The 13,828-nt window shown below is 38.0% G+C and overlaps 1 protein-coding gene across 32 annotated transcripts in view; it reads right to left on the bottom strand.

Annotated features, from left to right (window-relative positions):
* Positions 1–13,828, bottom strand: part of TRDN (triadin) — a 235,945-nt gene that overhangs the window by 176,701 nt on the left and 45,416 nt on the right. For all 32 annotated transcript variants that reach the window (XM_070932750.1, XM_070932740.1, XM_070932754.1 and 29 more), the window contains exons 8-9: positions 4,947–5,051; positions 2,961–3,074 (exon numbers count right to left, since the gene is read on the bottom strand). In XM_070932750.1, coding sequence (XP_070788851.1) covers positions 2,961–3,074; positions 4,947–5,051 — 219 coding nt within the window. The remainder of the gene's footprint in view (positions 1–2,960; positions 3,075–4,946; positions 5,052–13,828) is intronic.

The following is a 13,828-nucleotide window of genomic DNA, read 5'->3' as shown; positions in this document are numbered from 1 at the left end:
TTTAGATATGCAGAGAGCCTGTATAATATATCGCTTAAAGTACTGCTCTAAAATCAATCACTGAATTCACAGCATTACTTTGGGTCATCTTCTCTCAATCCAACCTAATTAATAGGATGGTTGTTGGCAATATAATTATGAAAGTCACCTTAAGACATTTTAAGCTCTTGGGAGAAAGAGAAGATATAAATTCAGTAACAAACAGATCACCCAGCAGCGGGAACGGATAGGGAGAAGAGGGCAGCATTCCCTTCTCCCTCTCCATTCCCGTTGCTGGATGATCCCATGCAAAGAAGGGAACAGCAACGTTAGCACACAGAAATAGCAGCACTCAGGAACGCTACCCCCCTTCTCCCTCTCCTTTCCCGCTGCTGGGTGATTCTGTGCAAAGAAGGGGGCGAGCAGAGAGGGGAGAGTGTGAGGTTGGTGCTTCTGGGACTCAGGAAGCATCTGGGTCTGGCTCACCCAGCTTCTCTTCCTCTCGCAGCCAGCTTTCCCAGTCTAGCTTGACGTAGGCTTTCTCTCCTGACAGCTGGACAAAGCTAGGCAAAAAAACAGCCCTCACCAGCACCCAGCTTCACTGACAGTGGATTTGGAAAGGGCAGTGTGAGCTGCGCTGCTGCCTGCATGAAGCTAGACTAGGGAGGGAGAACGTGAGTGAGCCAGCAGTGCTTCCTTCCAGCCTTCGCCCAAAGCCTTATGCTGCACCAGGAGGCTGAAGTTGGAATTTCTGCTCCCCTCTGACCCATGTGTAACTTGGCATTGGGACTGTTTCTCTCTGCCCCCTTTTCCTGTTTTGTCTGATTGGCACAGAGGGACAAACCTAGGAATCTCAAATCCGAGAATGAACATTAGTGTTGAAGCTAGCCAGGGTGCTAGACCAGTCCCCTGAAAATTCCGTCTCTCAAGGAGCCTAGCCGAACTTTTGCACGCCGCTCGTTGAGGTGGAGGGTGGGCTGGAGCTAATAGGTGCTTCAAGCTAAGTGCCTGAAGAAGCTCAGCTGGCCAGTGGGGAGGCAGGGCATCCCAACACTGGCAGCTCTGCAGGAAAAGAAACTGTTTTTTTTTGCCGAGCCGATGCAGGGTCGCATTGTGGCTCCGCGTTATAATGGGCTTCATGAGGAGGACAAGATCCCGTCTCCCCCATTATGAAGCGTGCGAGTGAAAAAGTTCCATCGATTCCAACCTTGTAAGATCTTTTTCTTTCACAAGAACTTTTAATTGATTGAGTGAAACGCGACGGAGATAGACGATTGGAGCTGGGCTGGGGCAACTGCGCGCATGCCCACAGAAAGGGCTCTGCATGCCACATCTGGCACGCGTGCCATAGGTTCGCCATCACGGGTATAAGGTTAGGGTTTTTGACACCACATTTGTTTAGATTCTTTGTCCTTTTTTAATTGCCACTAGAACTTTTTAATATTTTAATGCACTTGTAAGATTTCAAAATGGCCAGCTTTTAAACAAAGACCCTTACATTTTAAGAGATAACCACAAGAGAAATGTGAATGATTGTGGAGCTGTTATAAATATGCAGGTGCATATATACAAAACTCTTTCCTGCAGTGCTAATTCCATTGAAAATCCTCTTAAAACTTGGTTTATCAACTGAAATGATGCACAGAAATAATAGCTATGTCAGTCAATAGTTCAATTTCCTGCCATATATGACCCTTAGCCCCAATTGGCCCTGATTGTGCCATAAGGAAATGTTAAATTCAATACACTACAGTGAAAAATGACCATAAGTGCTCCTACAAATACCATATGTCCTGTTGCCTTAAGCGAGTCATTCTCTTTGCAGGCAAGTACAATATAATTAGCTTTTTATTATCATCCATCAACTTTCAAAGTAGTACACAAGTGGGTTTTGTGCCTGGGAGAGCACCATCATTTTCATGACAATTTCATGGGGTAATCATAATGGGTGGAAGCAATTTGTGTTTATCTGCTAAAGAAAAGACATCTGCCAGTGGAATGGATTTACTCTTTCCCTGCAGGCTTCAGCACCCCTAATTCTACTTTGGGGACTTGGGATCCTCTGGAACAGGTTTTCAGGGCTATGTAGGGGAGAGGGAAAGGAAAGAATGGAAAAATGCAGCATACTTGGAGATCCACTCATTAAATACAGTCACCACAGATGTAATATTCTGATTCTGATTTCTCTTGAACTGGATATTCATAGATCACCATGACTTTTATTTAAGATCTCAATAAAAACAGAAACATATTGTACATTTTTAATATATGGTGAAATATAAATAGCTTTGCAAAAATCATGAGAATAATATTACTATTATTGGACAGGAAATCATATTTTTCTGGTGCAAGGGCAGTGAGGTGCCCCAAAAGGCCTATCAATAGGCAACAAGTTGAACTTTGGTGATCCAAGTCCCTAAAGAGTAAAGGAATTAGCACCAAGCATGATACTGTCTATAAACAATTTGGCAATTGCCAAATGAATTAGTCTTCTGTAAACCCGCTTAGTGTGCTGCAACACAATAGTTTGTTATCTTCTTTAATTAAAACCTATTTTCTTTTCTTCTGTCACTGCCCTTCCTCAAATTTCAATAGCTTGCAACTAATCAGATAAAATGTTAGGGTTTTAAAAACTGAAAGTGATGTAAATCACCCACTGTTTTCCCACAAATGAAAGCAATGATTGCCTACATAAAGCAGAATAACAGAAGAATGAGAGAATTCATCTTAAGTCATAAGAGAATATATTTTGTCTAGGAAACCTTATCTAGAAAAAGGAATTGGTCCTTTTTTAAGTAGTGGATTTTAACTGATTCCCGAGAAACACAATGAAATAAAAATGAAAGTCAAATATAGCTTCATGTTCCATCTCTCAGCAAAAATTGATTTGGGGAACAGAATATTTTCTCCCTATCTCCTAAGGTTGTTTCATATTACAATTTGAATTGTTCACCTTCAGAATTCACGAAAATTATAATTACCTATAGCTTTTTCTTTCTTTTCCATCTTTCCAGGTTCTTCATATTTGCTTTTCTTTTCAGGTTTTTCCCTTTTTTCAACTTTTTCATGTCTTTCGGGTTTTTCTTTGTGTATCACTGTAAGCAAATAAATATATTTATATAATTAAAATTGTCATCTTACCAAAATGGTGCAATTACATTTTCTGAATTACTATTGATATTGGTCTTATTTTGCTACATTATTCTGCTACACTTTCCCTTCTGTTCATGATCATGTAGTACATGGGTATCAAACTCAAGGCCCACAGGCCACATCTGGCCCATAAGGTGCTTAGATCTGGCCCATGGGACTGCCCTGGAAACAGTGAGGTAGTGGCCCATGGTGCCTCTGCCAGCAAAAATGGAGCCTGGGAGAACTGTAGCCCTCCCAAGCTCCATTTTCACTGGCAAAGGGCTGCAGAGGGCTATCACAGCCAAAAATGGAGCCCAAGAGGGCTGCACGTGGCCCTCATGGACTCTGTTTGGTAACAGTAACAGAGTTGGAAGGGACCTTGGAGGTCATCTAGTCCAACCGCCTGCTCACACAGGAGACCTGTACTAGGGATTCGAACCGCCGAACTGCCGATCTTTCTGATCGACAAGCTCAGTGTCTTAGCCACTGAACCACCTAGTCAGGTGCTAGCAAAACAAACTACTAGCAAAAGTGGCATTTGATCAAACAAGTGATGTCAAGCTGGCCATGCCCACCCTGGCTCCCGAGGTCAAACACAACCCTGATGCGGCCTCAATGAAATCAAGTTTGACACCCCTGATGTAGTATGCACAGGATTTCTATAGAAATCCTATTCACAGAAGTTACTCCTTATTGCTCTTCTAATTTATTGGTTTATGAAATGTTCCTCAATACTGTCACAGTATAAATCAGTACAAAAAGGTGGCACTATGATCAATATATTTCCAAATAAATCAACTGAAGTCTGATTCCAAAATGTTGGAATTTTTATTAAAGAAGGATCCAGTGAGCTTTGCCATTTATTACAGTGAATATGCCATTCTCTATAGAAATCAGTATCTGTGGGTAGATTTGCAGCAGCACAGAACCACAAGTATAGTAAAAAGTTAAATTTAAATTTTTCTAAAACCCAAGGCAAAGAAGACTAGAAATTTGCTTCTAATTCTGACTTACAGAATGCAAATTGTTGGAAGCTATTCAGGAATGTGAATGTATTCTAACCATCCAATGATAGACATTCATCAGAAAGATAATAATCCTTCCTCTAAATCTAGTCTTGTTATTGTTTCCGCATTTCCTCTTTCAGTTCTTCACTTGATTAGGAATTAAAACCAGATATTGTTCCTTTGCTGTTGATTCAAGCTCTCTATGGTCTTCATCATATTGTAGTTGAGAAAGAGGGAGTTTATTTTTTCCTCTTGCAATGGTGATATGGTTGGGTTTTTCCATTTTGTTAGGAAGCAAAGAGCTGACAAATCCTGTTAGATCTCATCTTATCTGAGCATCTGTTGGAAAAACTGACAATTCACATTTCTGAAAAGAGCAGAAACTGTTCTAGTACTGTTTTGGATGGATCTATGAAAATTTGTCATGGCTAACTTCCCATGGCCAACTCACCATGGGACAACTTGCTGCAGGACAAGAGTTACACTAATATCAAAGAAATGGTGGAATAGAACCAATAAAGAAAGGATGCAAAAGGAGGAACAGAATGAAATGCAAATGCCAAAAATTAAAATATTTTTTTAATTTATTTTAAATAGTTAAACTGAATTGTTAAATTGTCCCACAGCAAGTTGTCCCATTGCTGTGGCAAGTTGTCCTGCAGCGAGTTGGCCACGGTGAGTTGGCTGCAGCGAGTTGACTGTGTCAAGGTGTCCCATTCTGGTTTTGGTTCCTTAAACTTCAGCAGTGCATTATACACTCTACTATGCCAAAAAGCAATCACAGGGTTAACCTGATTATCAAGGTTATGATCAGTGGTTAGTTCTCACCTTTAGTAAGTTCCCTTTTTTGAGGTTTTTCTACTTTTTCAAGCTTTTTGGTCTTCTCTACTTTTTTAGGCTTCTCGTATTTCTCAGGTTTCTCTTTGTGAATTTCTATAAATAACAATATTAATACATTGACATTTCTAAGTGATCTACAGTTTGGAAGAGTAACATGAAATAATGTTACTGAATACAGATGTAAAACTGCCCTTTTGAAGTATAATAGCCATGCATAACAAAGTTGAGTTAACCAATGAGATTCAACACAAATATTAGACTAGATTCTATCCACTGTACTGTACCAGTTTAGAAAATTTAATTACATCAGAGTAAAAGTGGTTATATCACATCACATGTAGGTCAACCATAGTTCCATATTGAATAGGAGGTATAAAAGCAGTGTCTACATGCATTCACCTCTCTACTTGTAGGTGTTACCTATGCAGGATTTTATTGGATCCCATCAGCATGTAGTATAGATACATAGAGAATAGACGCATCATGATGGGATCTCCCCTGCCCCCATCCATGTGCTTATTGTAGGTGTGACAAAATGAATATTTCTACATTTTTATTGTTTGTTTTCCATACCTTAGGAACCGTTGTGGTACAGTGGTTAGAATGCAGTATTGCAGGCTAACTTTGCCCACAGATAGGAGTTCCAACCTGACTGGCTGAAGGTTGAATCAGCTTTCCATCCTTCCAAGGTCAGTAAAATGAGGACTGTTGGGGGCAATATACTGACATTGTAAACCTCTCAGAAAGTGCCATAAAGCACTGTGGAATGGCATATAAGTCTAAGTGCTATTGCTCTATCTACCCTCTGTTGCATAATCTAACTTTTTATATTACATCAGTTTGCTGATTTGCTAGCTCAATGCATTGCCATTTACCAATGCAACTTTTTACTCTTAACAAAAAGCCACATTGCCTGCCAAGTAAAGTTTTTATTTTTGGAAATTAGTTCAGCTACAAGGACATGAGTTAACAATGGGGTGTTCTTTAAACAAGCACACATCTTCAGGATACATTGCATTTTTAAATCAAGCTAACTAGGGGACTATTTTCTGTGGACGTACAGAATCAACACCCACAAACAGCTGCTCGTTCACCCACAGTGTCATCCCTGTTTATGTGCTTAAGATTCTTAAGTTCGTTCTGAAACTAGTGAGAAAATTGTTTAGCTCATTAAGGAAATGATTTCTAGCTTGACAAAGAAAAAACACTTTGGTGTTTGGTCCTCAAACAATATTCCTTATTACACAAGGCTGAATTTATTTGATGAAGCAAATACAAGTAGAAACAATGCATTCCCTATTTCTTGTCTTTTTACTAAAATTCCTATGCTGACTGGAAATGTTGAGAATTTCATTTGGTGACTACAAAATTGGGGAAAATGGGTTGAGGGTTTTTTTTTCCCCCAGTAGAAATTGATTTAATTCTATATCTACTTACTAAGGAGGTGACTGCCTGCACTGTTAGGATCACACAGATTCTGTATATGATAGTATACTAGTGAATTAATAACTTGTGTCATACCTCTGTGGTTTGACTTGATGATGATGATGATGACTATTGCTCTTTTTTCTTTGGAACTGTTCTATTTCAGATCAGCAACACAAGAGACCTAAGGCCACCTACAGTCCTGAGGTTTCCTCCAATAAATGCCAAAAAAATCAGTGGCACAGCTATTTGTAATTTTAAGCCAGGCTATGGCCACCAGATGTAGACTGCAAGATGGGACCGATTTGTAATTCAACAAATTGGAATTTGTTGGAATTGGAATTGGTCTATCATATCAGGGATGTAAAACTCTGGATGACTCATTGATGGCAGCAGAACATTAGTAACCATATCTCAGTCCAACAGTTCCTCCAGCAGCTTATCTGTGCTATAGGTACAGTAAAGGATGAGTAGGTAGCCACCTTAGAGCCTGCAGCTATAAAGCCTCACTGGGCACTCTCTGTTGCCCACTCTTTCGCCCACACCTTTAACAAACTTGCATATCTTGGTTGCTAAAATATGAACTACAACTAGATAACAAAGAGATGGTTTTTTTTTAATTTAATGATCATCACAGTTTTTACACCCAATATCTGGTAGCCTAGGAAATATGCAAAGCTATCTTTTGTTTGTTTTTTATTTGTATTATTTTATTTATTTGTATCCCAATTTGATTATTTTTATGAATTACAAACATATCCAACAGTTTCCTCCTCCTATTCTGGTGCCTTAACAACTAGACCGAATTCACTTAGCTGCTGTAGGTTTTTAAGCACTTGAAGGATATGACATACATTTTATAATAAATAATAATAAATATCTGATGAATAACCCATTCCCCACAATTTGTTGTTTAATCTATTATTTATAAGACTCCAGGTGGCTGTTGCTATAACAGCTTATTCCCTTAAATAAAATATACTGACCTCGGTAGAATTTCTACGTACAACAGCTATTTACAATTTCTCCACCAATACAAAATGCTAAAGTTAAATCATATCAAAGTCTTAAACAGTCATCTAATAACAGTATTATAAATGCATGTGTGTGAGCACATACACAAAGAGATACACACACACACACACACACACACACACACACACACGTATTCTAAACAAATAAATGCTTTATCTAAAACCCTGATATTCTCATGGCCTGTGAATACTCAGTGTCACCAAGGAAGAGTTGTCAAAATGTGTAATCATCACTGGAACTTGAGGTTTCTTATTTTGCCAACACCTGCTGTGCTAAATAAGAACATAGCCTGAAGTTATGCCCCTTTCCATGTCCTTATGAGGAACTAATGGTCACTGTTCTACAGACTGAGATTAGCATACTGTGCAATAACCAGGATGCCAAGATCCAAAGAGCAGAGTTTTCAAACTAATTACCACATTGCCATCCAATGCTGAGCGGTAGAAAAATATATTTATTCATTACATAAACTAATCTACATTCCACTTTACTTAGGAAGTTAACTTACTGCTTCATAGAGACATCAAGGCAGCACTTTCTAGCCTCTGGCCAATACAAGCACATATAGCGTATAACACTGATATATATGTGTGTGTATTCTGCATGTGTCTGTTTAGTTTGTGTGCGTGTGTCAGTCTGTGTGTGGTGTGTGTGTGTGTGTGTGTGTGTGTGTAAATGGTTTTGAAAACTATATACCAGGGGTGGGTTCTAAATTTTTTTACTACCGGTTCTGTGGGCGTGGCTTATTTTGTGGGCATGGCTTGATGGTCATGTGACAATTCTTTAGGATTTAGCAGAGGTACTGGTCTACCAGGCTTTTAACTGCTTGTAGAGCTGTACCGATCTACCCATTTATTTTTTGCAGGCACTGGTCCACCCATTTATTTTTGCAGGCATTGATCTACTCATGTATTTTTGCAGGCACTGATCTACTCATGTATTTTTGCAGGCACTGATCTACCCATTTACTTTTGCAGGCATTGATCTACTCATGTATTTCTGTAGGCACTGGTCTACTCATTTGTTTTCTTTTAACACTGATCAGCTATAGGGCGGCCCTTTGAAGCCCCACGGCAAGTTTTTTTCCCTCTAGCCATCAGCTGGGACTCAGGAGGCAGCAATAGATTGGGGGTGGGGCCAAATAAAAGGTAAGAATAACACGGTGGGTGGGTCACGAGGGGTAGGAGGGCAGGGGGGCAGAACCAGTTTGGTGACATCATATCGTCACCGCTACCGGCTCGGGAGAACTGGGCCGAACCAGGAGGAACCCACCACTGCTATATACATGAAATGAAAGCTTTCAAGTTTTAACTAGAATTCTAGTTTAGAAATTCTAGTATAGTGAGATTAGTTTAAAGTAGATCAAATCTTAAAATTTTTATTTTCACACCCACTTTCATCTTTTAATGTCAACCTTGATTTGCAATTTTAAAGCCCAAGTCAAGTTTTATTTATCTGAACATAAGCCACACCAATCAGAGTAAAATAATAAAGAATAAAAGATTATCACATGTTCAAAATTCTGTTAAAACTCTGAGACACCATTCACACTGACCAGACGTTCCAGTGTAAGCTTACAAATTTCCTGAGATTGTTCAAGTGAAGTGTGCAAAACTATTTATATAAAAGGCTAAACAAAATTTTACATAACATTTATATAGGCTACCATAAAATCTATAACCAATGGTTTACTTAGAAACACTTAAGTGTTTCAACTGTAAGCTGTTTCACTTTAATTTTCACAATATAAGGTATAACAATTTTAGCAATCCTTTTCTGCTTTAAGCAGAATGTGGATCCCCTTCTGGCATCTGTATTAAAAAGCATAAAAGAATTGATCTTTTGCGGGTCTCTTCTAACAGAAGTCTGCAGTTTACCGGTAATTGTTCCTGATACTTTGAAGGAAGGGGCTGTAAGTGACAGAGATCTTCAATGTTGCCTGATCCTCAAGACCAGAACCCAAACTCACATGAATCCCTGCCAGCTTCTCTTCTAAAATTGTCTTTGACACTACAGATATCCAACATTGCCAGCATCAGTCCCCTCCTCAGATTACCGACTTCCCTCAGAACCAATCCAGCTCTGAACGTGAGGCGTTTTAACCTTGGCAATAATGTATACAGAGAAGGGCAAGGGTGTGAGGTGGGCAGATGACCAAAACAATATCATATTGTCATGATATAAATTTTACCCTTCTGTACCTGTGCCATAACCCTCCATTCATGAACAAAAGACTGTGACCAAAGCCTCAAAATTCTATTGAGAACCATAAGCGATGGTGCAGTTTTCTTATCCTAAGCTGGGCAATTTAATTTTGTATAAAAATATCCTGGATCCAAGTCTTAATTTCAAGGTTGACATTTGCACTATGTTGATGCACAAAGTAAATGTTCGAGAACCCCATTTTCAGTATCAATAGCATCACGTGCTAATGCCAGGTGTCACCTTTAGCTTAGTTGCTCCTGTAAGCATATCTTAGGAAGGAAATTTGGCATCTCTTTAACTCTTAGCCAGTAATTAAAGACTAGTTGGAAAAAGTCCTAGAACCATAAATAGCTCCTGGTTTTCATTCTTAGGAAACAAGCAGGCACACTTTTAGGCACTCTGAAAATTAATCTCAGAAAACAATTCCAAATGCTATTGAAGCTACTGTCATATGCAATATTTTGGGTAGAAGCATTAAATTGAGAGCAGAAGCCCCCTTGCCTGACTTCCCCTAGACATATACCAAAATGTTATTAATCCATTTATTTCCTGCTCAGCCTTTAACTGCCTCTAAATGCAGTTGCCACGAGCCTGAGGCTGTGTACAATATTCTAGGAATACCTATATTGCTTGGCTTTGTTTTATGGCATTCTAATTTATACAAGCAGTTTTAAATTAAAATCATTTGTATACATTAGAATTATGCAAGTGAGTAATCACTTTCTCCTTCTTCTGGGAGAGATAATCATCTCTAGTTTAATGAAAACAGATCAAACTAAAAAAAATGCCAGCTAAATATACCATATCTCACAAGCCTATGTTTATTAACCCAAAGCCAGTCCCTCTACGATCTCCATGAAAATTCTATATGGGAATTTATACACACACACACACACACACACACACACACACACACACACACAGACACACACACACACACACACACACTGTATATACATATACATACATACATACATATAGTATGTATATACACTGTATACTTTAGTTTAGTAAACATCTAGACTCACACACTATTTCCCTTCCCCCAAATTCTTCTGCATGGCCTCTGTCACATTGCTACCAATGCTTATTTAAAGAGAAGAGTGTCTGCTGAAAGTGGGTTGACTTTTTAAAGGATGGTGCTATGCAAAGCTCCAAAGAAATGCTTCACTTCAGTGGTCTGTGTGGAGCACCTGTTTGAAACATCTTGACGTACTAAGGTTCCTGAAGCGAAGAGCATTGCTTTGAGAACTTATGAGGTTTTAAAAGAATGTAAAGTGCCTTGTCTATGGTTGCACGACCTCCTCAGCTCAGTGAGATGAATTTTATCACACCTGCAATTTTACAAAGGACCTTTGTGGAACAAAATGTCACCCTGAGATAAAGCATGGCCTTGTACAGTCTTCTGCAGTATTAGTGTTGGGACATTAGCAAGAATATAGAGAAACCTATAAAAACAAGAGCAAACTGTAAATAAGGAAAGGGCGCAAGGAAATTTGGTACTGTCTGCAGAAGCAATATCACCGCTTTACTAATCCAGTATTTAGGCAAATGTATATGTTGATATATTAAGGCTTAAAACACCTCAGTTAAAGATTGCTTTGTTGATATTTGCTCTCTATTTTTTAATTATATTAACGAGGTATTCTTAATATATTACCTTCTATCGCTTTTTGAAGACAGATTTTGGGATAGATCTATTTAGCTTTTTAAAATTGTACTTACAAAGTTGTGTTTTTTCTTTTTCTTTCTTTTCTTATGTTTATCAATTTTAAAAAACTTTAAGCAAACCATATTGTGTTAAACTGGCATATTTGCAATGCAATGTTTTTTAAAAATCTGTGTGTGTGTGTATACACATACACATTCATATTAAAAATTAACACCTTGGCACAAATTAAAACATATTTCTTTTTTTCCTAATTTAGTTTACTCCACATTATTCTCTTCAAGACTGAGATAATCCAGGAAGGGCCATATTGTTAATAGCCATAATTAAGCACTAATTTGCATAGTTAGAGCAAGCCTGTGGCAAACAATTTGTTGTCTTCCTGCAAGCTTGGAATGAATTGGACACGCAAGAAATTATTTGCATGTTGCCCATTGCTGCCCACTACATATTAAATAGAATCTTGAAGCTCTTAAGTGCAGCCACTGCAGTTTTGGGAGCAGCTGCAATCAAATGTCAAAAGTTAATCTGGGCTCAGTTTAGCAAATGGCAGACAGCAGCAGGTGGCCCTGGCAGAAATGGGTCAGCCGATGGCAATCCAGGTGAAAAGACTAAAAAATTCAGCATTTGCAGACTCAAATGATACTGCCAGCTTTCATTTCTTCCATTTTTCTTTGTGCTGTTAAACCAGTGCTCAGAAGGTCCTACTATGGTTTAGTGCCATTTCTGATCAATGCAATAGCTCCAATTTTCAGAGTGTAATATGATAAAAATACTAAGAAAATGAAATAAAAAGAAAATGAAACATATAAAGAAAGAACAAATCTTATAAAGATTTTAAACACTCATATTAAATAGGCCTATTCTAAAAGGTCTGTCTTTGTATAGACAAAGGTAATATATTCAGAATGCTTTATTAATGTAGCTAAAAAAAAAAAGCAAATGTTAACAAAGACATCTTATTTGAAGTGTTCATAAAGACTTAGCCAAGATATTAATTTTTCAATCAATGATATTTTTCACTCTTTAATTCTTTCAGTATTTTGTTATCTGATTAGCCTCTATGGGAAGAAACTGCTAAACTAATAACAGAATAACAGAGTTGGAAGGGACTTCGGAGGTATTCTAGTCCAACCCTCTGCTCAAGAAGGAAACCCTATACCACACCAGACAAATTCCAATCTCTTCTTTAAAGACTCCAGTGTTGGAGCACCCAGAACTTCTGGACACAAGTCATTTCATTGATTAATTGTTCTAATTGTCAGGAAATTTCTCCCCAGTTCTAGGTTGCTTCTCTTATAAATTTTCATCCACTGTTTCTTTTTTTTTTATTGCAAAAGTTTTACAATTACATTTTCACCCCATTTCCCCCCCCCAACCCACCCCATACTCCCCACCCTAACCCCCCCAACCCTCCCTAACCCTCCCCCCCTGACTTCCACAGAGTATAATCCCATCAAAATCCCCTTTTTATAAAACTTGAACCCCTCAAACCCCCTTATAATTTTTCATCTTCACAAAATTCATACATTTCTATTTTTATATAATACTTTCAATGAAAAGCTATTTGATACTTCCTAATTTGATATTTGTTCTGCACATAATCTATCCATTTTTTCCATTCCCATTCATAAGTCTCTTGTGAGCGATCTTTTAAATATGCTGAAATCTTCACCATCTCCGCAAAACTGGCCATCTTCAAAGTCCATTCTTCAATAGTGGGCAAAGCTTCATTTTTCCAATATTTACCTATCAACAATCTCGCTGCTGTTATTATGTACAGTATCAACTTAGTTTCATCCAATGTAAAACCCTTTACTATACCCAATAAAAACAATTGTGGAGAAAATTGAATTTTTTTCTTCAAAACATTATGCATAACCCACCATATTTTTATCCAAAAAGCCTTAACTTTCTTACAATTCCACCAAATATGGTAATATGTAGCATCTAAACAATCACATCTCCAACATTTTGGCTGAACATTAGGATACATACAGGATAATTTCTTGGGATCTAAATGCCATCTGTAAAACATTTTCATCCACTGTTTCTTGTCCTACCTTCAGATGCTTTGGAAAACGGGTTGACCCTCTCTTCTTTGTATCAGTCCCTTAGATATTGGAATGTTGCTATCATGTCACCCCTTGTCCTTCTTTTCATTAAACTAGACATACCCAATTCCTGCAACCGTTCTTCTTATGTTTTAGATAGATCTCCTTGTTATAGGTTCTTCATCATATCTGACTAAGAAAGGTATAGGCATTTCCTTCAAGGTATCCTTAAAGCTTTCATCTGCTTTTAGTTGTCTGATTATTATTTTAATCACAGGTTATATCCAGGGGTATTTATGAGTGAGCTGATGAAACAACCACCAAACACATTACTCTTCCAGAGCAGTTCTATGATGTGTCACACTTGGCCAATAAAGAATTCTATTCTATTCTATTCTATTCTATTCTATTCTATTCTATTCTATTCTATTCTATTCTATTCTATTCTATTCATGGGAAAATCTATTGTGCAAAAAGTTTCT

This window comes from Pituophis catenifer, unplaced genomic scaffold (genome assembly GCF_029215685.1).
Source record: "Pituophis catenifer annectens isolate HBS135680 unplaced genomic scaffold, rPitCat1.0.hap2 SCAF_1, whole genome shotgun sequence".
Classification (NCBI taxonomy): domain Eukaryota; kingdom Metazoa; phylum Chordata; class Lepidosauria; order Squamata; family Colubridae; genus Pituophis; species Pituophis catenifer.
Note: the sequence above shows the minus strand (reverse complement) of the source record. Positions and strands in the feature narration are given on the sequence as shown.